The sequence below is a fragment of the Callithrix jacchus genome, chromosome 12, assembly GCF_049354715.1.
Source record: "Callithrix jacchus isolate 240 chromosome 12, calJac240_pri, whole genome shotgun sequence".
NCBI lineage: Eukaryota > Metazoa > Chordata > Mammalia > Primates > Cebidae > Callithrix > Callithrix jacchus.
Window position 1 is genome coordinate 90,358,301 of NC_133513.1, and position 22,369 is coordinate 90,380,669.

Genomic DNA, 22,369 nt, shown 5'->3' on the forward strand with positions numbered 1-22,369 from the left:
CACAATCTCAGCTCACTGCAGCCTCCACCTCCCAGGTTCAAGCGAGTCTCAAGTAGCTGGGACTACAGGTGTGCACCACCACACCTGGCTAATTTTTGTGTTTTAAGTAGAGATGTTAGTAGCCATATTGGCCAGGCTAGTCTTGAACTCCTGGCTTCGAGCAGTCCTCCCAAAATGCTTGGATTACAGGTGCAAACCACTGTGTTCAGCCCCAGCAGACTTTCCACATACCTCTTCTCTGGCATGTACCAGTTCACCTGCTTGTTTTACTTTGTCTTTAAAATTTATGTATATTGGCTAGACACGGTGGCTCACGCATGTAGTACCGTTACTTTGGGAGGTTGAGGCGAGAGGATCCCTTGAGGCCAGGAGTTTGAGACCAACCTGGGCAACATAGTGAGACCTCATCTCTATTTTATTTTTATTTATCTATTTATTTAAAACAATTTTTTTTGAGATGGAATTTCACTGTTGTTACCCAGGCTGGAGTGCAATGGCACGATCTCGGCTCACCGCAACCTCTGCCTCCTGGGTTCAGGCAATTCTCCTGCCTCAGCCTCCTGAGTAGCTGGGATTACAGGCACGCGCCACCATGCCCAGCTAATTTTTTGTATTTTTAGTGGAGACGGAGTTTCACCATGATGACCAGGATGGTCTCGATCTCTTGACCTCATGATCCACCCGCCTCGGCCTCCCAAAGTGCTGGGATTTCAGGCTTGAGCCACCGCACCCAGCCTATTTTTTAAAAATTAAAAATTAAATTTAAAGATTTACATATGTTATGTATTATACATTTGTATGTTTTTTAAAATGTGCCACAGAGTAACAGATGATAAGGATTTCCTAAATTATTCATTCAAATATATTTAAAATAGTGAGCATGAACATATGTATGAGAAAGCTGAGAAGGATCCTTGCATATCATTTGTGTGATTCAGTTCCAGCCCAGACAGTGATATGAGCTTGTCTGGTCAGGAGCTTGTCATGCTCGTCTGGACGTCTGCCGTGCCTGGCACTGGTAAATGACAGTGAATGTTTTATGAATGACTGTGGGAATGATCTGAGCAGTTTCTACTTTAACAGGGTTTCTGTGAGCTTATGAGAGTCCTTTTTCTCTGAGTCTCAAAGCTTTTTTTGCACAGAATCTGGTAAGCCTGTGGTATATGTGTGTGTGAGTGTGTTATTGAACATATGGTTTGCTTTGCAGTTTGGGGCCGGGGCTGGGGAGTTTTGGAGGGCTAGGTTCTTGCCTTAGCTGTCTTTGTGGCCCTCACAAGCCCTGCACAGATCTTTCCACAAAGTGGATGTGAATTGAGTCTTAGAGCTGGAATAGGCCCTGGAAACCATGTTGTAGATCGGCGGCCCCAGGGAGAAGACCTGCCCAGGTCACGTGGTGCATCAGGGCCATGGCTGGCAGTGCTCTTGTTGTCCTGGGCCTGAGGTGTCCCAGTTCAGGCAGTTGAGTTGGGTGCTGCCCAGGGAGTGAAGGTTGTCTGACAGCACAAGCGGGTTTCTCCGAGAGGCCTGGGTTGGTCAGTGCCAAGTAGGAGCTCACATGTCCTCTGGAGCCTGGGGTTTCTGGAGGTGTCAGGAGGAATGGGCAGGTGAACAACAACCCCAACCCCGAACAGCTCCACTTTGTCTGCCTCAGATAGGTTTCTTTCAAAGGTTTTCACTCTTTGAAATAAGAGTTTTGGGCTGGGAGCAGTGGCTCACACCTGGAATCCCAACCCTTTAGGAGGCTAAGGCAGGAGGATCACTTGAGCCCAGGAGTTTAGGACCAGCATGGGCAACAAAGGGAGAGACTCTTTACAAAAATTTAAAAATTAACTGGATGTGGTGATGCACACCTGGGGTCCCAGATACTCAGGAGGCTAAGGTAGGAGGATCAATTGAGCCCAGGAGGTCGAGGCTGCAGTGAGCTGTGATTGTGCCACTGCACTCCAGCCTGGGTGACAGAGAGAGGCCCGATCTCACAAAAAAAAAAAAAAAAAAAAAAAAATTTTTGCTGTTTTAAAAAAAAAGTTCAAGACCTGTTGTTAACACCCAAACCAGGCCTCACCTGCCTACTCCCTCAAGCCTTTCTTAAAGGACGGGACAGCCTGCATGGGGGGAAGTGGGGCTGGATGAGGAGAACCTCTCTTTGTTTAGTTGGGGGTCCTGCTCTTAGGACCGGGCTGGAGTCTGGGGATGTGATATATGGGAGCACAGGAGGCCCCGCCTCTCCCTGCTGCCTGCGTAGATGCCAGGGCCAACTCCTACAGGCTGCTCCGTCACTGTTAGCTCCCTTCCTTCCAGATCCACCTCGTTAAGCATTGCCAAATCAAATAGCTGGGATGCCTGTGCAGCCCATGAGGCCCTTCCACACAACACCCCCAGAGGGCTTGACGAAGCCAAAGCCTCTGACCATTTCCACCCCCTCTCCTGAGGGACTGCAACCTCCCATGTGGAACCTTCTCTGAGGAAGGGGGAGGGGCATGGCACCCAGAGTTGGGGTCACTGCCTCTCCTCCAGAAATCTGGATCCTGTTACCCTCCCGTAGAAGGAGCGAGGAGGCTCTGTTCACTGAAGTCTTGTTTTTTTCACACTGTTTGTGGGGTTTTGCTTTATATTTCACAGAAACTTCAAATAACTCAGCTAGACTGTACACAGAATAGGACTCGTTAATAAGTGTTGGAAATGAAATTAGATGGAAAGAGGTTCATTCATTGATTCATTTTAGAGCTGCTTCCTGAGCATCAGCTAGAATCCCTCCCATGTTCCGAGCACTTATGACCTACCAGGCCCTTGACACTCAGGAGATGCAGTATCTTGTGGGAGTCAGGATGGGAGCTCCAGAGTCAGCCCACCAGCCAGCTTCATGGCCTTTGGATTAGATGATTTAATACATATGAAGTGTTTAGAAGAGTGCCTGCCATATGATAAGCACTTGACACATGTTAACAGTTCTTGTTAATGTCATTCTTATTAGTGCTCATGGTACTCCTATAAGGTATAGTTATTATTCCCATTTTCTAGATACAGAAACTGAGGTTCTCAGAGGTTGAATAATATGCCTGTCATGCACATAAGTGGCAGAGCCAGGGTTCTACCTCAGGTCTGGCATCTGAGGCTTCTGGCAACCTACCGGTACTACTTATCTAGTTCTAGGCTAGGAGCTGATCATCACGAAGGAGACCACGTGCTGCCTTGAGGAACTCACAGCCTGGCATGGAGGCAGACATGGGCATTGCCGAGTCAATTTCTGGAGGGACCATGTGGCTGTGTGGGCGGTAGAGTAGGACTGCTCAGTGGTGTCAGCTAGACCTTGTGTCCTGGGCTGGAGGCAGTGCTGCTTCTCTGCGTGTCAGCTGTGTGTGTCCACCAGGGGTTGGTCTCTGCCCTGGAGAGCTGGTAGCAGGATGGAGTCTGGAATGGGCATTGGGCTGGGAGTGAGAGAACCTGAAACCGCTCACTAGATTCCTGTCATTGCCTCAGTGTCCTCATCTGTAAACGGGGAGCAGTCATATTTGCCATACAGGGTTGCCACAAGGATTAAGTGAAATCAAGTTTGTAAAATAATTTCTTGCCAGGCACAATGGCTCATGCCTGTAATCCCAGCACTTTGGGAGGCTGAGGCAGGAGGATTGCTTGAGCCCAAGAATTTAAGACCAGCCTGGGCAACACAGGTAGACCCCATCTCTACGAAAAATTTAAAAATTAGCCAGGCGTGGTGATACATACCTATAGTCTTACCTACTTTGGGTGGCTGAGACGGGAGGATTGCTTGAGCACAGGAGCTCAAGGCTGCAGTAAGCCATGATCGCACCATTGCACTCCAGCAAAGATGACAGAGCAAGACCCTGTCTCCCAAAAAATAAAAAAAATAAAAGCCAGGTGAGGTGGCTCACGCCTGTAATCCCAGCACTTTGGGAGTCCAAGGCGGGTGGATCACCTGAGATCAGGAGTTTGAGACCAGTCTGACCAACATGGTGAATCCCCGTCTATATTAAAAATACAAAAATTAGCCAGGTATGGTGGTGGGCGCCTGTAATCCTAGCTACTTGGGAGGCTGAGGCAGGAGAATCACTTGAACCCTGGAGGCAGAAGTTGTGGTGAGCCGAGATCATGTCACTGCACTCCAGCCTGGGTGACAGAGTGAGACTCCATCTCAAGAAAAAGAATCAGAGAGGACCTGGGTCTACCTCCCAACTCCACCCCCTCACAAGTATGACCTGGTGCAGCTGAATCCCAGCCTCCTTTTCATTCTTAAAGCCACCTCTCTATGTTCCAGAGCCTCTGAGTTGTCTTCCCTCCCAGGCCTGCCGCTCACTAATAAGTTCCTGAAGCAGCTGTGGCTGTTCCAGTTGGGGGCCAGGCTGAGGGAGGTGCCCCAACCAAGCCCACCATCCAGGGCTGGCAGCTGGTGGTGGGCAGGATGTGTCCTCTAGCAGCCCAAGGGATGGAGGGATGGGCTTAACCTGCCCACAGCCCCAGGTTATGGTGGGAGCAGCAGGTTCCCCTCCTGACCAGTCTGGCAAGTCAGTTTTGTTGGCCCGTGAGTCACAGAGTCACACTAGCACTGAGTCAGGTTTTTCCCTTCTTCGTGCCCAGAGCAGCTGGGGAGGGAGTGGGGGGTCTCTTAGGAAACAGGACCACCTCCCTCTGCTCTCCCACTTATCCCCTTGCCTTGGAGCTGCTCATTTTCTATCCGGAGGGCTATGGCTCGACCCTGGAGAAAGAGGTCTTCATGTCCCCACCAAAGAGGGTATCTGGTCACTGGCCATACTGGGCAGGAAAGACCAGGCCCCAGGCTGAGTTTAGTCAGGAGGTAAGGGAAGGAGAGAAAGGTAGCAGTCCTGGGCTGTCTGACTCCTTTCTACAAAGGGATTATCCTGTGGGCAGGACAGCAGGGTTTCCCCAAACAGAGTGTCCTCTGAGCCATCTCCTTCTTGCCTTTTGACCAGCCTGGCTATAAGGGCTGTCCATACGGTCAGCCTCAGGCAGGCATAGGGTTCTCCTCCAGCTCCCTGCCAGACCCTCCAGAGGCCTCATTAAACCCAGCCAAAGCAGCCAGCCTGCTGGGCAACCTGGTTCTAGATCAGCACTTTTCGGCCCTGGCCTTATGTTGGAATCACCTAGAGAGCTTTTAAACCTCTCTGCTGTTCCCAGACTCCAGAGCAAGGAAGTCAGAATCCCATGGGGCAGGCCCCAGGCAACCAGGTTTTTGGTAAACCCCGCTGGATTGCCTCTCAAGAGCCTGCTCTCCTGGAGGTGACAGTGAAGTTGCAAGGACAGCACAACACCCAAGGAACAGTCACGCTGGAGTGTGATGTGGACCCCGAGGGTCAGAAGAGACATGGGGAGAGATGGGTGCCTGGTGGGAAGAGGGCTTCAGTCCTGCATCCTGACCAGGCATGGCTTGGGAAGCAAACCAGGGAGGATGCCGGCCTGACAGTGCTGGTGAGTCATGGGCCGAAGAGGAGGAAGGGGAAGGAATGAGTCAGGCACAGCTGCCTGCACGGCCCAAGCCTGGCTTGGGAGGAGAATCAACATGCTTCTCTGTTGATCCACAAGCCCAGTGCTGTGGTCCTGAGCTGTGCCACATGAAGGAGCGGGTGAACCTTGAAAATATGGGGTTCCCATCTTTTCGGGGGTTGAGCATCTGTGTGTGCACTTCATGCTTTGCACAGAAACTCCCTGGAGCATTTTGGCATCTCTGTAAGGGAGACTGATGAGTGCCATTTGTATTTGGCAGATGTGCTCGGAGAGAGGAAGCCCTGTGCCCTGGGTCACACAGCAGGTCCTGATTGAAATGGACCCAGGTCTTCTGACCCCAAGTTCACCCCACTGAAGACACAGACCTGAAAGACAGAAAGACAGTAGCCTACAGCCTGTTGCTGGGGTGTGGACTAAATGAACTATAGGGCTTGCCAGAATTAGGAGACACAACCAGCGTGAAAATTATGAAAATTATGGGGTCTTTTCTAGCTCCAGCCCCAACAGTTGTGGGCAGACTTGCTGTAGTGTTTGCTGCAGAGCAAGGAGGCCAGTGCTCAGAGGGAGTATGCGGGAGCCCGGTGGGGCCTGGTGCTGGATGCGCCACATCTGGACTGTTAGGTTAGTTGAGATGAGGATGAGTGAGATGGCAAAGAATCTGGAGAAAGACCTGGCTCAGTAGCTGATGCCTGTAATCCCAGCTCTTTGGGAGGCCGGAGGAGGCAGATCACCTGAGGTCAGGGGTTTGAGACCAGCCTGGCCAACATGGTGAAACCCCATATCTACAAAAAAAAATTTTTTTAAATACAAAAATAGCCAGGTGTGGTGACAGATGCCTGTAATCCCAGCTACTCAGGAGGCTGAGGCAAGAGAATTGCTCGAACCTGGAAGATGGAGATTGCAGTGAGCCGAGATCATGCTGTTACACTTCAGTCTGGGCGACAAGAACAAGACTCTGTCTCAAAAACAAAAAAAAAAAAAAACGGAATCTGGAGAAACTGTGGGAGGGGATCTTCAGCCTGGAGAGTAGAAAAGTGTCAGATTACACCATTGACGAGGCTGCAACTTGTTCTGTTATTCAAGAGAGTGGAGCGGATGGATTTCAGATCAAAATAATAATGTTAATAATAATGACAAAGCGACTGCAGTTGGCTTTTGAACAATGCAGGGTTAGGAATGCTGACCCCTGTGCAGTGGAAAAATCCATGTTAAACTTTCAGCTCCCCAAAAACTTAACTACTTATAGGCTAGTTTTGACCAGAAGCCTTACTAATAACATGAACAGTTGATTTACATATATTTTATATGTTATGTGAATTATATACTGTATTCTTATAATCAAGTAAGCTAGAGAAAAAAATAAAGGTTATTAAGCAAATCATGGCCTGGTGCAGTGGCTCATGCCTGTAATCCCAGCACTTTGGGAGGCCGAGGCAGATCACTTGAGCCGAGGAGTTTGAAACCAGCCTGGGCAATGTAGTGAGACCCTGTCTTTAAATAATAAATAAATAAAATATCTTACCAATTAAGTGCAGAGTAGTTAAAAAAAATAAGAAAAAAAAAGAAAGTAAATAAAATCATAGAAAATATATTTACTATTCATTAAGTTGAAGTGGATCATCATAAAAGTCTTTGTCTTCATGTTAAGCAGAGTGAGGAGGAGGAAAGGGAGGGGTTGGTCTTGCTGTCTCAGTGGCAGAGGTGGAAGAAAATTCGAACCCATGTTGTTCAAACTGTATGATGACAGTAATAAGTACCTACTCTCCAGCCAAGCATGGTGGCTCACACCTGTAATCCTAGCACTTTAGGAGACCAAGATGAGAAAATCACTTGGGGCCAGGAGTTTGAATCCAAACTGGTCAACACAGCGAGACCCCATCTCTAAAAATGTTAAAAAAAAAAAAAGACCTAACTCGCTACTCTGCAGTAAGTATAGGGCTGGGGTGTGTGTGTGTGTGTGTGTGTGTGTGTGTGTGTGTGTGTGTATGTCTATCTGTGTGTCTGTGTGTATGTCTATCTGTGTGTCTGTGTCTTAAGCAAGAGCCTGTGGGGCTTGGTGCTAGGATGTAGCTTGGGCTGTCAGGTGATTTATTATGTGTAATACTATATAACATGTATGTGTTAGGTGATTTAATTTTTGATGGATAATCTTCTTGATTATATTTGCGTGTATCTTCAGTTGCCCTAATCTCCCTTCGATGTGTGGCTGAGAACACTCCTTACCTCCCAGAAGAGACTAGAAAGCTTAAGGCATTTGCCCAAGGTCACTTAGTTCATTAATTAATGATGGAGCTCCCAGGTCTGCCTGAGGACAGAGCCTGTGCCATCAGCACAGGTATGTCTGTTCTAGGCCTGCCATGTAGCTCAGTAAAGGGTAACTATAATTACTATTAACTTACTTTTTTTTTTTTGTGACAGAGTCTTATTCTGTTGCCCAGTCTGGAGTGCAGTGGCGTGATCTCAGCTCACTGCAGCCTCAGCCCCCCCAAGTAGCTGGGACTACAGGTGCATGCCACCACGCCTGGCTAATTTTTGTATTTTTAGTAGAGATGGGGTTTCACCATGTTGGCCAGGCTGGTCTCAAAATTCTGACCTCAAGAGATCCGCCCACCTTGACCTCCCAAAGTACTGGGATTACAGGCATGAGCCACCACACCTGGCCACCATTAACTTTCTAACCATTAGATCCATCCAACAATGGAATAGGCTTCTTTGTGGCATGGTGAGCACCTCAGCTCAGGAAGTACACAGAGGCTGAATTGCCCAGCTGGGGTGACTGTGGGGTGGTAGGTGGGTCTCCATAACTGAGCTCCAAACCAGCCATGCTGAATCAGAGTCTTGAGCTGGTGCCTAGCTGTGTGTTTCTCTCAAGCCACAGGAGGGCCAGGCGTGGTAGCTCACACCTGTGGTTGCAGCACTTTGGGAAGCTGGAACACTTGAGCCCAGGAGTTCGAGATCAGCCTTGCCAACATTGAGAGACCTCATCTCTCCTAAACATCAAAAAAATTAGCCGAATGTGGTGGTGCATACCTGTAGTCCCAGCTACTGGGGAAGCTGAGGTGGGAGGATTATTTGAGCCCAGGAGATGGAGGTTGCAGTGAGTCTGATCACCCACTGCACTCCAACCTGGGTGACAGAGTAAGATTTAGTTTCAGGGGAAAAAAAAAAAAAAAGCTCACAGGAGCCCAGGGTATACAGTCAGGTGTGGATGGCACTGGCCCAGCTGTCCTGAGAGGGCTCAGCTCATAGATTCTGTTCCTCTCTAGTGGGAACTGGAAGGTCTGTGGCTCCTCCCTCCTTGCTCCTGCTGTGTGTTTTCCTTGCTACTTTTCCCACTGGCATATTCGTCAAGCTGTGTGTTCAGCTCCTGACGGTTTCATATTCTAGTTATAATTCAGCTTTCACTGGTGGTAGAGTAGTTTGGTAGAAAGAATCTACCATGCCCCACTGCCACCACACAAACACACACACACACACACACACTCTCACTCTCTCTCTCTCTCAAAACAGCTGTCGGGTCTGGGACAAATCACGACACCTTTTAGCCTTGGTTTCCTTGTCTGTAAACTATAGTGGCTATGGCAGAGGACTTTAAGGTCACTCCCCGCCTCAGGACTGCCATACTCAAGGGGACGGGCCCCCTTGGAGTGGTGCATGTCTGAGCACTCATGGCAGTTGATACCTAGTGGGAGGCGTCCTAGAGTCAGAAGTCAGGCTGTGCCGTTCGGCTTCCAGGCACGTGGCTGCCATGCCGGTGCCCATTGGGTCCTCCTTACTAGCTGTGAGGGAGGTTGGACTGCTATGTCCAGCAGTGAAAGGCACAGTGGGCCAAGACCTGCCTCCCTTTCCTGGAGTCTTGAGATAGCAAAGGAAGCCAGCCAGATACAGGAGATCTTTCTAGCGACCTCTGAGGAGTTCCTGTTTTATTTATTAGCCGCCATCCTCTCTCTTCTACCCCAGGAAAAGTGCTGACCCTACACTGTGCAGCCAGCCCAGGGAGGCGGGCATCCATCAAGCCCGCTCTGTCCCTGTTGAGCTGGACCTCATTTAACCCCTGCATTCTCCTGCATTGTGAAATAAAGACCAAGACATCCTTACAGCAGGAGTTTTCATTTTTCAAAATCACAGCAACTTTATGAAAAAAAAAAGATAACTTTAATTGTGTAACGGTAAAAGCGCTACTGCCTCGGCTTGGTTCCCAATGACAATAGCTACTGTCTTTTCAGCACTGGGCAGGGTCGTCTCACTCAACCCTTACAGCAGTCCCGTGAGGTGGGAGTTACAGGTGGAAACACCAAAGCTTAGGATGATGAGGTCATCTGCCCATGGTCACAAAGGTGGTCAGCAGCCAAAGAGAACCCCCTACTGTCCACCTCCGAAGCCCACATATGAGTAGCCAGATTGCAGAGAGAGGCTACAGTGTCTCTTTATGCATGCATAATTATCCATGATCCAAGTTTCCAGAAAGTGCATGTAATCAGGGTGCGCTCCAGAGCTGCTAACACAGGAACTGCTCATGTTCAAGCCAGGACTCTGCCTGCACTTGGGAGCAAACACGTCAGTACGTGGTGAAGATGAGAGTGTGTTGACTACAGGGAAGGAGTTTAAAACAAGGGGAAGTTCAGTAATTTCCCAAACACCTGTGTCTACTCCACTTGTGAAGCACAGTATTCTCTCCAAACCGGCCTCAGAAAACATGTTAGTGGCATGGCAGGATGGACCCCTCGAGTTAGGCTAGGCACAGCACCTCATGCCTGTAATTCCAACACTGGGAGGCTGAGGCAGGCAGATCACTTGAGGCCAGAAGTTTAAGACCAGCTTGGCCAACACGGCAGAATCCCATCTCTACTAAAAATACAAAAATTAGCCGTGGTGGCACATGCCTGTAGTCCCAGCTACTTGGGAGGCGGGAGCAGAAGAATAGCTTGAAGCTGGGAGGTGGAGGTTGCAGTGAGCCAAGATCATGCCACTGCACTCCAGCCTGGGCAACAGAGCGAGACTGTGTCTCAAACAAACAAACAAAACCCCTACAGTTAGATCCTAACGATTTAGGGCCTCCGTAATTGAGACCAGATAGGCCAGTTTTCCTCCGGAGATGGGTCGGGAAATGGCTGGTCAGTGCCCAGCTCTGGGACACCACCCTTCCCCCAGCCTGGCCAGATGTGGCCAGGGCCCTCAGGCCGGACGTACAGACCAGAGAGCAAAAAAAGGCCTGCTCTCCCTGAGCCCAGCCAGGCGGCCGACACTGTGAATGTGTACGTTGTATGCAGCACCGTGAAAGCACGCCCTGTCTCCTCATGCATGTGTGCCCCCTTGTCTGTATCTGTGGCTTCCTGGGCACTAAGGCCTTGAGTAGGTCTGTTTCTCTTGGCTGCACTTTTGTCTCTTCCATAGCCACAGAGAATCCACAGAGGATCTGGGCCCTCCTCCTCCAGCAGGTTTCCTCACTGTCCACCTACCACAGTGACTGGTTTTGTCCCTCCTGGACTCCCACCTCCACCCACTCTCTTTCTTACTGCCTCTTCCTATTCAGGGAGGCTTGTTCACAAAACATAGTCCTCTGTTCCCCCTTTGCAGGGGTTTCTTGCAGGCGGCTCTGTCTGCTCTCCCATCTGATCTATGCCTCCCCTCTCCAGCTCCTCTTCCTTTTCCTAAACTGCCTGCCCATCTCACTTGCCCGTGTAGCATGCCAGGTGTTGACCCTGCCTCTAGGATCCAGAAGATGAACTGGAGGAGGTCCCAGCCTCAGGCAGACAAGCAAGATCATTGCAGAGAATTTCCATTGCCCTGGGCTGGGCATTATCCTAGAGCCAAGAACAGGGCTCCCAGGGGTGCCACCCTGCCTTGATCCTTCAGCTCTGCTCAGGACCACCTGGGACCCACTGTGCCCCCAGAGATGCCCATTAGGAAGCCTGGCCTGTCACTTAGCAACTGGCTCCACCCCTTACCCTCCCTGAGCTGGGGCCTGAGGGAGTGAATGAAGAGGAAAGGTCCAAGGCTTGTAAAGAGGCCACCAAATACCAGAGTGTGGGAGGCCCCGGCTGACCAGAGCTGGACCAGCACTTTTTCTTCAAAAGGTACCCAGGCTCTGAGGGTTATCTCAGCTAAGTCTGACTATAAATATCGCGCTTCCTGAAGGGATTACCTGGGCTCCCTGTCCCCTGGCTGCACCCTCCCCACCAGGGCTGATCCTTCTTCTGGGGCCTTCTGTTCTTCCTGACCTCTTCTTCCCTCTGCCTGGTGGGGCACTTCAGAGTACCTGTGTTTCAGCTGTGACTGCTGGGGTGGGAGGGGAGAAAGGAGAGATTTGAGTTTGTATCCTGGCCAGAGGACTCTCGCTGGCCAGGCTGCTGGGACAGGGAGGCTCTTGTTCCTGCCTTCTCCCGCCTGGTGTGAGAGCCCTGTCTCCCACACTAGCCTGAGCAAGCCCAGACTTGTCACATAATCAGCACTTCTGGGAAGGACACTGTTGGCCCCATCCCTGGAGTAAGGGCCTGGGGACAGAACTTGGTAACCGTGTGTGGAACAGCTTGGGGATTGCCACAGGTATAAATAGGGCTGTCTCCTGGCTTGGGTGGCCTGACGGGGGAAATCTCTGCTCCCTTGGCTGGTCTTAGATTTGGTGTCACATCCCAGCAGCTCACTTATTCCAGTCCCTGAAGTCATAATAATGATCTCCTGGGATCTGAGGTCAAGAAGTGAAGGAGGGGCTACCTGACTTGTGTCCCTTCAGACCTCTCCCCTGCTTCTGACAGCCTACCCGCTGCTGCAGTGAGCCGTAACTCCTCCACGCCTCCCCACCTGCTCATGACGCCTTTTTCAGTTTCATTCCCAATTCAGCAGATACTTGCTGAGAACCTCACTGGGCCAGGTACTTTGTGAGGCAGTGGGATCTATTCAGCCAGTGTCTGCCATCCTTCCTTGTCATTCTGGAATCTCCTCTTCCGTGTATCCATCCTGAATTCAGCAGTGTGAATCGAATGGTGGGAGTAAACACACACACACACTGTTACACACTCATAGATGCACACCAGCTCTGGGCAACTTGGAGAGGACTTTAGTGTTCTGTCTCCCACTGTCCTTTTGGGGCCCTCCCTTGGGGGTGGTATCACCAGAAACCATTCATTATCGAGGCCAAACCACAGCATCCACCATCATTATCCTCCTCCAGCCCAGACGTGGTGCCCTCTTGCTGTCTTCCCTCTCCAAGTCATCACCCAGCAGCAACTCTGGGGATTAGGTGTTGAACTGCTTTTGTTAAGGTGTGGCTGGGCATGCCATTTCCACTCCTGTTTTGCTGTGTGTCTCTTTTTTTTTTCCTTGAAACAGAGTCTCACTCTGTCACCCAGGCTGGAGTGCAGTGGCTCAGTCTCGGCTCACTGAAACCTCCCCTTCCCGGGTTCAAATGATTCTCCTGCCTCAGCCTCTCTAGTGCCTGGGATTACAGGTGCCCGCCACCATGCCCAGCTAATTTTTGTATTTTTAGTAGGGACAGCATTTTGCCATGTTGGCCAGGCTGGTCTCGAACTCCTGATTTCAAGTGATCCACCCACCTCAGTGTGGGATTACAGGCATGAGTCACCGCACTCAGTCTTACACATAGCTTCTTAAATCAGATCAAGTACATACCCCAGCCCAGCCCTATAACTGTTTCCTTGTGTGTAAGGTGGGCCCCGAGAATCTGTCTTTTGAACCAGCACCCCAGGAGATCCTAATATAGGGGGGATTCGACAACCCTTTGGGACCCCAGCCTTTGCCTCTATACGCAGACACATACATTCTCTGCTCAGTCACAAATGTTGGTGGGGCATGGTGGCTCATACCTGTCATCCTAGCATTTTGGGAGGTCAAGACAGGAGGATCCCTTGAGCCCAGGAGTTCAAGACCAGCTGAGGCGTCATAGAGAGACCCCTATCTCCATTAAAAAAAAAATTTAAGCAAACAAAAAAATGTCTTTTGCTGTCCTCTGCCACCACAGTCCTGGGAACCCATGCTTTTGTGGGTGTGTTGCCCTGCTGCCTCCTCATGCAGGTTGTGTACCTTTGCCAGCTTCATGAAGAACAGGGGCCATTTCTGTTACTCTTTGACCTGAAGCTTGTCTAGGACAGGTGGAGATGTTACGTAGGCGCTGCTAAATGCTCCTGCTGCTGAAACCGGCAGAGCTGCCCCGGCCCTGGGCAAAGCCGCCGGGAGCTGTCAGTAACTGATACTCTACAGGCTGTGGGGTTAGCGAGTCACCACCACCATCGGCTCCCCACACTCTTCCCGCTTTTCCGTGGCTGCTCCCCAGAACTCCAAGTATCCTCTTTATTAACAGCTTTCATGGTATTATTTTTATTAAAGTAGTAAGTTTAAAGTAAAGTTGTAGAAAACTTGGAAGATACAAGCCAAGAAGAAATCATTGGTAACTGCTAATGAAGTATAACCACTGTTTACATTTTTATATAAATCCTTCCAGCCTTTTAATTTTTTTATTTTAAAGACCAGGTCTTCCGCCCAGTCTGGAGTATAGTGGCATAATCATAGCTCACTGCAGCCTTGACTCCTGGGCTCAGGTGATCCTCCCGCCTCAGTCTCTCAAAGTGCTGGGATTATAGGTGTGAGCCACTGTACTTGGCCCTCTAGTCTTTTTAATATATATAATTCTACAGCTGAGCACTTTGGGAGGCTGAGGAAGGAGGATCACTTGAAGCCAGGAGTTTGAGACCAGCCTGGGCAACATGGTGAGACCCCATTTCTGCAAAAAAATTTTTTTAATTACAATTAAATGACTGGATAATTAAAATTTTAAAATATTATAATTATACACACTTTTTTGTTTTTAAATTTTATACTTTTTTTTTTTGAGACAGTCTTGCTCTGTCACCAGGTTGGAGTGCAATGGCATGATCTCAGGTCACTGCAACCTCTGCCTCCCAGAGGGTTCAAGGGATTCTCCTGCCTCAGCCTCCCAAGTAGCTGGGACTACAGGTGCATGCCCCACCATGCTTGGCTAGTTTTTTGTGTTTTAGTAGAGACGGGGTTTCATCATGTTGGCCAGGATGGTCTCAATCTCCTGACCTCATGATCCACCCGCCTTGGCCTCCCAAAATGCTGGGACTGCAGGCATGAGCCACTGCACCCGGCTACACTTTTTTTTTTGAGACATAGTGTCTCTGTGGCCCAGGCTGGAGTGCAATGGTGTAATCTTGGCTCACGACACCCTCCGCCATCTCAGTTCAAGTGATTCTCCTGCCTCAACCTCCCACATATGGGACTACAGGTGTGCACCACCATGCCTGCTAATTTTTGTATTTGTGTAGAGACTGGTTTTTGCCATGTTATCCTGCTCCGTCACCCAGGCTGGAGTGCAATGGCACCATCTCAGCTCACTGCAACCTCTGCCTCCTAGGTTCAAGTAATTCTCCTGCCTCACCCTCCTGAGTAGCTGGGATTATAGGCATGTGCCACAATGCCTGGCTATCTTTGAAAGTAAATGAAATTAATATGTTTATCATCAACTTGTTCACATACTTAGATGAAAAACTTTCTTTTCTGTGTTTGTACGTATCTGTGGCTAAGACTGTAAGCACCTGTGTGTAGGGCTGCAAACGTTTGGACATGTCTTCTATACATGCTTACCCCTGGGCCTGGAAAACTTGGTGAGATACTTTTGTGCAGCGTTTGACCCACTGATGAAGAGAGCCAACACCAGCCCAGAGGTGCTGCGACTGCCCTCTGCTGGCTCTGAGGTGCAGTGATTACTGAGAAGGCAATAGTGGGGCTCCTGGGCCATCAGTTTACATTAACCCTGCCTGCCCCCTGCTCCCCACCAGCCCATTCTAAGATTTTCAGCCCCAGAGGCCCTACCTGGAGGGTGATGAGTTTGTCACCACTGTATCCTGGGTCACTGGGAGAGGCTCACTCACAGTGTGCCCGTTAGTGGGGGAGAAGGGTAGAAATGACCTCTAGCAAAGGTGGCTGCTGTTGAGTAGCGAGGAGGGGACCCTGAAGGCTGCTCTGGGGGAGCTCGGGAGGTTTGCGAGCCAAGGCAGCATTCCTCAGGCATGTGTGTGGACTTTGAAAGGGGCCACCATGGAGTTGTGTTTATTTTAAAGGTCAGTTCTTTATTCTTCTCTAGAGTGAATGAGATGCATGGACACAGTTACAGCTCAGGTGTCCTTGGAGTCACAGTCCAACAACCTCACTTGTTGGGTACATAGCCCAAAGGTGAATAATTCATTTTTTTGTTTTGGGTTTTTTTTTTTTTTTTGAGATGGAGTCTCACTCTGTCGCCCAGGCTGGAGTGCAGTGACATGATCTCAGCTCACCACAACTTCTGCCTCCAGGGTTCAAGCGATTCTCCTGCCTCAGCCTCCCGAATAGCTGGGATTACAGGCTCCTGCCACCACACCTGGATAATTTTTGTATTTTTAGTAGAGATGGGGTTTTGCCATATTGACCAGACTGATCTCGAATTCCTAGACTCAAGTGATTCACCTGCATTGGCCTCCCAAAGTGCTGGGATTACCAGTGTGAGCCACTGCTTCCGGCCTTATTTGTATGTATGTATGTATATATATATACACTTTTATTTTAGAGACAGAGTCTCACTGTGTCACCCAGGCTGGGGTGCAGTGGGGCAGTTATAGCTCACTGCAGCCTTGACCTCTTGGGCTCAAATGACCCTCCCACCTCAGCCTCCTGAGTAGATGGGACTACAGGTACATGTCACCACACCTGGCTAATTTCTCTATTTTTTGTAGAGATGAGGGGTCTTACTTTGTTGCCCAGGCTGGTTGTGACCTCCTGGCCTTAAGTGATCCTTCCACTTCTGCTTCCCAAAGTGCTGGGATTATAGGCGTCAGCCACCATGCTGGCCAAATGGTGAACATTTTCAAATGTTCCAAAGCGTGGTCTCTTTCTTCTGTGGGAAGCTTCTTTTGTAGACAGCGCTGACAGCTTGGTTGTGTCCTTTCTCAACCCTCGGCAGATTAGGAGCGGCCCATGAGCTGGGCCTGACCTCTCCCCATGTTAGAATCAGCAGGTAGAGACAAGTAAGAAGTGACATCTGGCAAAGAGGAAGGAGGCAGGGAAACGATAGATTCAGCTCGAGAAGTTAAAATGCCATTGAAGCTAAACAGCTGTTTAGGGAAGAGGCAGAAGTCTCCCACCCAGGGGTCCTTAGGGAGTCACTGCATAATGACTGTGACTCCTAGTGGATCAAAGCTCTTATTAGGGGGTCATCCATGCTAAATGAAAGAGAAAAGGGGTGGGAAATCATGAAATGGAGCAACTTCCTTGATCAAGGCATAAACACCTCCAGGCCAAACTTCCTAGAAAATATCTGGATGAAATCATAATCTTCAGTTTCTTGAGTGTCTCCTTTCTGTCCCTCATACTTAAGCCTCCGATTAACCTGGTTTTGATTTTCGTGGCTGGCATGAGGTGGGATTTCAGTTCATGTTTACATCACAGTCCCAGCACCATTTGTTACAAATTCATCTTCCCTTCCCACCTTCAACAGGAATGTTCCTTCTCACCGCAAGCAAATTTCTGTATACACCTGGGTCTGTTTCTGGATTCTCTGTTCTCCTCTGTTGGCCCATTTGTCTTGTATACCAAAAATAAAATTCTAAGTCCTCCAATCAGCTGAATAGACCTCTCTTCTCAGCCAAGGAGATTCCAAAGAAATCTGAAAGACAAGTTCAGGCCATGACGGGAAGGGGAGTCAGACATGCCTCATTATACCTTCCTTCCTTTGGAGTTCATGCACAACTGACCAGCATTAACATTAAAGCAGGCCAGGCATGGTGGCTCACATCTGTAATCCCAGCAATTTGGGCAGCTGAGGCGGGTGGATCACCTGAGGTCATGAGTTTGAAACCAGCCTGGCAACATGATGAAACCTCATGTCTTCTACAAATACAAAAATTAGCTAGGTATGGTGGTACATGTCTGTAGTCCCAGCTACTCAGGAGGCTGAGGCAGGAGAATCCCTTGCACCCGGGAGGCAGGGGTTGCAGTGAGCTGAGATCACACCATTGCACTCCAGCCTGTCGAAAGAGCGGGAGTCTGTCTCAAAAAAAAAAAAAAATTAAAGCAGAGATTATAGGACTGACAAAGTAGGCTCTGTAGCAGTAACATACCAAATTCCAACCTGACTTTGATCCAGAGGAGATTAGCTAAAAAATCTAGCACCTCCCAGCACTTTGGGAGGCCAAGGCGGGTGGATCACGAGGTCAAGAGATCGAGACCATCCTGGTCAACATGGTGAAACCCTGTCTCTACTAAAAATACAAAAAATTAGCTGGGCATGGTGACGCGTGCCTGTAATCCCAGCTACTTGGGAGGCTGAGGCAGGAGAATTGCCTGAACCCAGGAGGCGGAGGTTATGGTGAGCCGAGATCACGCCATTGCACTCCAGCCTGGGTAACAAGAGGGAAACTCCATCTCAAAAAAAAAAAGAAAGAAAATCTAGCACCTGTTAAAGGTCTGAACAGGAAACATTTGCCAACCATGACTTCTAAAGACGGCCACCTATTAGACTTCATCTACATAATAAGAACCTTGGTCTCCACAACTCCTTATCTTAACCCAGATATTCCTTTCCGTTGATTCCAGGACTTAAGATAATAACACTTTCAACCAATCGCCAACCAGAACATCTTTAAATCCACCTAAGACTTGTAAGTCCCCACCCCTTCAAGTTGTCCTGCCTTTCCGCCACAATATATGTCTCACATTTAATGACTGATATCTTAAGTCTCCCTAAAACACATCAAACCAAGCTCTAATCCAACTACCTTGGGCTCATGTTCTCAGAACCTCCTGAGACTGCATCACAGGTCGTGGTCCTCACATTTGGCTCAGAATAAATCTCTTCAAATATTTTACAGGGGTTGGCTTTTTTTTGGTCCAACAGTCCCTGTTCTAGTACTGTGCCAACTGTAGCTTTATAATTAGTGCTGATCATGGCAGTGCAAGTTATCTCACTTTATTCTTCTCTAGGAGCATCTTTGTTCTTCTACATAAAATTTAGAATCGGCTTGCCAGGTTCCTTGGGAAAAAGCTGACAAGAATTCTATTGGAATTGTATTACATTTATAGATCAGTTTAGGGGGAATGGGCATCTCCATGATTTCTTTGAATGTTGCTTCATTCCCATTCTTCCTATTGTATCCTTCTGGAAATTCGGTTCAAAATATTAGCCCCAGCTGGGTATAGTGTCACCTGTATAGTCCCAACTACTTGGGAGGCTGATGGGGGAGAATACCTTGAGCCCAGGAGTTTGAGGCTGCAGTGAGCTATGGTTGCACCACTGTACTCCAGACTGGGTGACACAGTGAGACCTTGTCTCTTGAAAAAAAAAAAAGACATCTGAATCTCAATTACATTTTCTTTTTCTTTCTTTACTTTTATTTATTTGAGACAAGGTCTCATTCCATCGCCCAGGCTGGAGTTGGAGTACAGTGGTGTGATCATGGCTCATTGCAGCCTCAACCTCTCTGGGCTCAGGTGATCCTCCCACCTCAGCCTCCCACGTAACTGGGACTACAGGCACATGTGACCATGTCCCACTAATTTTTTTTATTTCTTGTAGAGACAGGTTTTTGCCATATTGTTCAAGCTGATCTCAAATTCTTTGGCTCAAGTGATCCATCTGCCTCAGCCTCCCAGAGTGCTGGGATCACAGGTGTGAACCACTGGGCCCGGCCTATATTTTTCATTTTTAGAAGTTCTATATGGTTCTTTTAAGATCTTCTTGGTTAAACCTACTATGTACCCACAAAAATTAAACAGTAAAAAAAATCTCCTTGGTCATTCTTTATAATCTCTTATTCCTTATTCATATTTTTAAGGCTCTCATCCTTTAACTCAGTATTTCATAATCTGTGTCAGTTAAACTCCCTATCTAGTCTTTGCACAGCTGATTCTTGTGTCCACAGTGTCTGCCAATGCTGGCTCTAATTGCCTTGGTTCCTTGCATATTGGGATTTTTAAAAAAAAACTATTACCTTATTTTTCTTGGAACTTATCTTGGGAATTCTTTGAGGCTTGGTCCTGAAGTTGTTTTCCTCCAAAAAGGGTTTGCCTTTCCTTCTGCCACCTCACCACCCCGGGAATACTTTAAATGTTTGGCTTTAGAGTTTTCTGCCCCTACAGGTAGCTGTGAATTCAGATGGCAAACTACAGGATTTAGTCAGACCTGAGGTGGAACCCTCACTCACTTACTATGTGACCTGAGGCAAGTTATTTAATCTTTCTAAATCTGTCCTATCATCTGTGAAATAGCAATAATAATACCTACTGCCTAAGGCTACTGCAAGGATGAAATGGGATCACATATGTAAATACAGGCTTGCCTGGGGTTCTTTCTCAGTCCCTGCCTACGATTCTCTTCCTTGCTTTCTTCTGCCCCAGCCAATGGGAGCAGCTTAGTGATGGCCTCCAGCATTAGTTCTGCCTCTCGCTGTAGGACCTGAGTTATAGTGGAAGCAGGGTGCTTCACATCTCACTCCAGTGACTCACTCTGCCATCAGCTTTGAGATGACTGAGCCTCCGAAAGCCTTTGAGAGACATCTCTACCCTCAGTCTTGACTGTGGTTTGGAATATTCTTGGAGGTCACTTGAAACTGGGCAACAAGAAAAATGACATTTGACAGAATTGTTTTCTTTGTCAGATGCTGCAGGAGTTTCTTGGTGAGTTTGTTGGCTATGATTTCTTAAAAGATGTTAAAATTGTTAATTTTTTTTTGAGACATGGTTTTGCTCTCTTGCCCAGGATGGAGTGCAGTGTCGCGCGATCATGGCTCTGCAGCCTCAACCTTGCAGGCTCAAGTCACTCTCCCATTTCAGCCTCCCGCGTAGCTGGAACTGCAGGAGCATGCCACCACACCTGGCTAATTTTTAAAAATTCTTTGTAGAAACAGGGTTTTGCCATGTTGCCTTGGCTGGTCTAGAACTCGGGGGCTCAAGCAATCCTACTGCCTCCCAAAGTGCTGGGATTACAGGTTTGAGCCACCGCACCCTTCTTACATGATTAAAAATTATTAGCCGGGCGCCGTGAGAACAACAACAACAACAAAAAAAACAGCAGCATATGCTCTGCTGACAAAATTATTTGATGTCCCCAGGTTGGTTATGTGGGCTTTCCTGACTCTTCCCTGCTGTTTAGGAAGGGCTTCAGAGACCTGAATACTTGGTAGCCAGAGCAGCAGGGTTTCAGGGTTTCAGGGTTTGGCCCCGGGAGGGGAAGAAGCGGGAGGGCAGGTTGCAGCTCAAGTGCCTTTAGAGATGCTGAGCCTCTCCTGTCCTGCCCAGGACGCAATGAGCCCCTGAAGAAAGAACGGCTGAAGTGGAAGAGCGACTACCCCATGACTGACGGGCAGCTGCGGAGCAAACGGGATGAGTTCTGGGACACAGCACCTGCCTTCGAGGGTCGAAAGGAGATCTGGGATGCCCTCAAGGCCGCCGCCTACGCTGCCGAGGCCAATGACCATGAGCTGGCCCAGGCCATCCTGGATGGAGCCAGCATCACCCTGCCTCATGGTAAGTGGGCAGGGCCAGGGCTTTATCCCCGCTGGAGCTAGGGGGTCACCAGCACGGTTTGCAGGTAGAGTAGAGCCGGTGGCCAGCCACGTGTCAGGAGGTTCTATCCAAGCTGTTGGGGGAGTGTTGAGCGGTGTGGAGTGGTGGAACAGGTGGTTATTCACTTATTCGTTCATTCAAGCAATCCTTGCTGAGCATGGACCAGAAGTGGATACATAAGGAAAATGAGACAGTCTGTGCTTGCCTAATGACACAATAGAAAGGCATCAACAAACCTGCCAAGCAGTGTCACAAATGCATGTTGGGACCCCAGAACATCCAAGACACTGACCTTTTTATTTTATATATATGTTTTTTGAAACAGAGTCTTACTCTGTTGCCCAGGCTGGAGTGTAGTGGTGGGATCTCTGCTCACTGCAACCTCTGCCTTCTGGGTTCAAGCAGTTCTCCTGCCTCGGCCTCCTGAGTAGCTGGGATTACAGGCACGTGCCACCACACCCAGCTAATTTTTGTATTTTTAGTGGAGATGGGGTTTCACCACGTTGGCCAGGCTGGTCTCGAACTCCTGAGCTCAAGTGATCTACCGACCTCGGCCTCCCAAAGGCATGGACCTTGGGTTATGTGCTGGGCACTGAACTAGAAACTTCCACTGCATTAGCTCACGTAAGTTCACAGCAGCCTTATGGGGCCGTGTAAAGCAGAGGGTAACAACAGTGGCGCTCTAGAGTCCCAGACCTGGGTTTCAGCCTGAGTGTGTTCCTTTCCTAATTGTGTTGCCTTTAGCAAGGAGCTTCTAGAAGTTAGAGCCTGAGTGCCTTACAACTATAGAGGGGAGATGATTATTAGGATTCAGCAAGACGCACATAACATCATACAGTCTAGTCCCTGCACTTAAGTGTTCAAGAGACAATACACTTATTTTTCCATGCATTACATGGTACCAGTAAGGACACTGAGGCCCATGGAGAGCAGAGCTGTGCTATTTCATTCATCCCTGTAACCCCAGCACCTGGCACATGTGAACAAATGAAAAGTGATGTCCCAGGGATGAACAAACCAGTACCTGGTAGAGCCAGGATGCCAGCTCAGGTCTTCCTGACTGCAGCCCTGTACACCTGGTCATCAGGTTGTCCTAGGGAGATCTGACTGTGGGGTGGCCATGGCAGTGTATTAGTCTGCTCAGACAACTATAACAAAACACTACATGCTGAGTGACTTAAACAAGAGACGTTTATTTCCCACAGTTGGGGAGACTGGGAAATCCCACATCGTGGTGTTTGCCGGTTCAGGTTTTGGTGAGGACTCTCTTGCTGGCTTGCAGGCGTGTCTGCCTTCTTGCTGTGTCCTCACATGGGAGCGA

At 48.9% G+C, this 22,369-nt stretch overlaps 1 protein-coding gene across 2 annotated transcripts in view; it reads left to right on the plus strand.

Moving 5' to 3' along the window:
- The window catches only part of UBTD1 (ubiquitin domain containing 1), a 59,681-nt gene that overhangs the window by 35,553 nt on the left and 1,759 nt on the right, over nucleotides 1-22,369 (plus strand). The window contains exons 1-2 of one of the 2 annotated variants that reach the window (XM_009010095.5): nucleotides 11,434-11,555; nucleotides 20,782-21,009. In XM_009010095.5, coding sequence (XP_009008343.2) covers nucleotides 11,456-11,555; nucleotides 20,782-21,009 — 328 coding nt within the window. In that variant the 5' untranslated portion in view covers nucleotides 11,434-11,455. Of the gene's footprint in view, nucleotides 1-11,433; nucleotides 11,556-20,781; nucleotides 21,010-22,369 lie in introns of those variants that run through there. The other variant, XM_002756492.6, reaches the window with a different exon arrangement.